Genomic DNA, 2,942 nt, shown 5'->3' with positions numbered 1-2,942 from the left:
AAACCCTAAACCCTAAACCCTAAACCCTAAACCCTAAACCCTAAACCCTCACTTTGTCGTTCTCTTTCTAGGGCTTGCAGAATCAATCCCATCTTTTTCGAAAGTTCTTCTATTTGTTCACTTCCACTTCCTCTCAAGTGTTTTGGCAAAGTCAAAACCACCGGAGGCACGAGGGCCTTTTCGCGGTTTAGCGCCTCCACCTGCACCCAAACCCTAAACCCTAAACCCTAAACCCTAAGCCCTAAACCCTAAACCCTTGGGGAGGGCGTGCAGTGGTTTTGACCAAGCTGAGGGTTTGAGGCGCTAAAGAGAGACTGGAAGCCCTAAACCCTAAACCCCGAATTCTCTAAACCCGAGCTGAACACTCATTGAAGATACGAGGGTTTAGGGTTTAGGGTTTAGGGTTTAGGGTTTTCGAACTCACTATTTTGTACAGCCGCTGGATTTCTGCCCGCTGCTCTTCTATTAGCTTCTTGCCCTCCAGCAAACTCCTGCAGCCACCCGTATCAAACCCTAAACCCTAAACCCTAAACCCTAAACCCTAAACCCTAAACCCTAAACCCTAAACCTTAGAGCCTAAGCCCTAGACCCCAAACCCTAAATCCTAAACCCTAAACCCTATGCCCTGCACGTCTATAATTAAGGCGGGCCCCCTCTCCACAAGGGGTCACTTTGGAGAGCTTGAGGGTTTAGGGTTTAATAGGGTTTGCCCAATGAGCTAGGGTTTAGGGTTTAGGGTTTAGGGTTTAGGGTTTAGGGCCTCTTACGCTTCCGATTGCACGAGGCACATCTTGGAGATCCTGAGCTCTGCAGAACATTTGAAAAAACAAAACCCTCAAACTGAAGGGTTCACATTCGAGGGTTTAGGGTTTAGGGTTTAGGGTTTAGGGTTTAGGGTTTAGGGTTACCTTCTGTGGTGGCGCCCAGCTGGCGGGTGGTGCCCCTGTGAAGCTCCACATCTCTTTGGACTCTGGCTAGCTGGTCCGCCAACTGAAGCGAAAATCCACAGCAGCTAGCTAGCTAGCTAGCTAGCCAGCTAGCTATCTAGCTAGCTAGCTGGTGGGCTAGCCAGCTAGCTAGCTAGCTGGGTCAGTGGCTAGCTAGCTAGCTAGCTGGCTGGCTGGCTAGCTAGCTAGCTAGCTAGCTATCAAGCTAGCTAGCTGGCTGGCTGGCTGGCTAGCTAGCTGGGTGGCTAGCTAGCTAGGTGGCTAGCTGGCTAGCTGGCTAGCTAGCTGGCTAGCTAGCTGGCTAGCTAGCTGGCTAGTTAGCTAAAAGGCCAAGCCCTAAACCCTGAACCCCGAAGCCCAAACCCCAAACCCGAAACCCCAAACCCCAACCCCCAAACCCGAAACCCCAAACCCCAAACCCTAAACCCTAAACCCTAAACCCTAAACCCTAAACCCTTGCCTCGAGGGGAGACCTGCCCTCCTTGACTCCCTCGCCGGTGGCTCCAATTGCTTTTTGCAGTTTGTCAATTCGGTGCAGCAGCTGCTGCTGCTCTTCCTTCAGCCTTTTGTTCTCCAGGGTTTTGTCGCTGCTCTGCGCAAACCCTAAACCCTAAACCCTAAACCCTAAACCCTAAACCCTAAACCCTAAACCCTAAACCCGAACCCTAAGCCCAACCGTAGACCCCAAGCCCAAGCCCGAACCCCTAAACCCCAAGCACCAAACCTCAAACCCTAAACGCCAAAACCCTAAACCCTAAACCCTAAACCCTAAACCCTAAACCCTAGACCCACTTGCAAGTGGCGAATCAAAGCGTCTCTGTCTGCAATTCCCTTTTCTGCTGCAGCAACAGTCTGCAGCAAAGTCTGCCTTTCCTTGTCGGCGCTGCAGTCCTTTTGCTGCAGCGCAGCAAAGTCGGACTGCAGCGCAGCAAGCTGCAGCCGCAGCTGCTGGTTCTCAGCAGCAAACTGCTGCGCTGCAGCAGCAAAACTTTCCTCCCGAAACCCTCGAGAACTTTCCAACTCCAACACTTTTGCTGCCAGCTCTTCAATCTTTTCCTTTTGCTGCTCTATCAGCAGCTCCGCCCGCTCCAGCGCGCGGCACTCCCGCTGCGGAGCCAGCACTGCAGCAGCAGCAGCAGCAGCAGCAGCAGCAGCAGCAGCAGCAGCAGCAGCAGCAGCAGCAGCGGCGGGAGAGGGGAGTGCTCGCTAATGTGCGCGATGACTTGAAGAGGGTTTAAGGAGACAGATATTAAAACAAATCATATCGTCCGACTCAGCTGCAGCAGCAGCAGCAGCAGCAGCAGCAACAGCTGCAGCAGCAGCAGCAGCAGCAGCAGCAGCAGCAGCAGCATTGCTGGCCCTTGAAGCAGTCAGCTACTGAAAAGAGCTGAAGTAAATAAAAGAAAAGAACTTTTGATCTACAAATAAAAAATGAAAATATAAAATAAACAATGAGGAGAGAATGGGGACTCTGCCAGAACACGCGCAGTGCTGTTGTCGAGAATTAGGGTTTAGGGTTTAGGGTTTAGGGTTTAGGGTTTAGGGTTTAGGGTTTAGGGTTTAGGGTTTGAAAAAGACACTCACTGTCAGGGATGCGAGACATGTGCACAGCCTCACACACAAACACCTTGCCGCTTGCTCTGGCGGCAAGTGTTGCTGCTGCTGCAGTTGCTGCTGCTGCAGTTGCTGCTGCTGCTGCTGCTGCTGCTGCTGCTGCTGCATCATCCACAGCTTCGTCAGCTGCCTCTGAGACTGGAGTGGGGGGCCCCTCTGTGTCCCAGGGGGCCCCCGGGGGGCCCCCGGGGGCCCCCCGGGGGCCCCCCAGCTCTGGGGGCCCCCAGGACTTTGCTTGACTGGGTCTGGGGGGCCCCCAGGGGGGCCCCCCGGGGGGCCCCCAGGGGGGCCCCCAGCCACATTTAATTGCATTTAAACCCTCTAAGCAGCAACTACGAATCAAAGAGACTTTTCGCAAACCCTCTTCACTCCAAACCCTCA

The 2,942-nt window shown here is 53.6% G+C and overlaps 1 protein-coding gene across 1 annotated transcript in view; it reads right to left on the bottom strand.

Moving 5' to 3' along the window:
* Positions 1 to 26: 26 nt before the first annotated feature.
* Positions 27 to 2,942, bottom strand: part of ENH_00075290 (hypothetical protein, conserved) — a gene marked incomplete at both ends in the record, with an annotated part of 3,406 nt that continues 490 nt past the window's right edge. The window contains 7 exons of the mRNA XM_013582889.1: positions 27 to 200; positions 425 to 491; positions 768 to 807; positions 909 to 990; positions 1,402 to 1,539; positions 1,740 to 2,068; positions 2,532 to 2,942. The exon at positions 2,532 to 2,942 is cut by the window's right edge and continues 490 nt beyond it. Coding sequence (XP_013438343.1) covers positions 27 to 200; positions 425 to 491; positions 768 to 807; positions 909 to 990; positions 1,402 to 1,539; positions 1,740 to 2,068; positions 2,532 to 2,942 — 1,241 coding nt within the window. The remainder of the gene's footprint in view (positions 201 to 424; positions 492 to 767; positions 808 to 908; positions 991 to 1,401; positions 1,540 to 1,739; positions 2,069 to 2,531) is intronic.

This window comes from Eimeria necatrix, genomic scaffold (assembly GCF_000499385.1).
Source record: "Eimeria necatrix Houghton genomic scaffold, Enh_scaff771, whole genome shotgun sequence".
NCBI lineage: Eukaryota > Apicomplexa > Conoidasida > Eucoccidiorida > Eimeriidae > Eimeria > Eimeria necatrix.
This window is presented reverse-complemented; position numbering and strand designations above follow the sequence as displayed.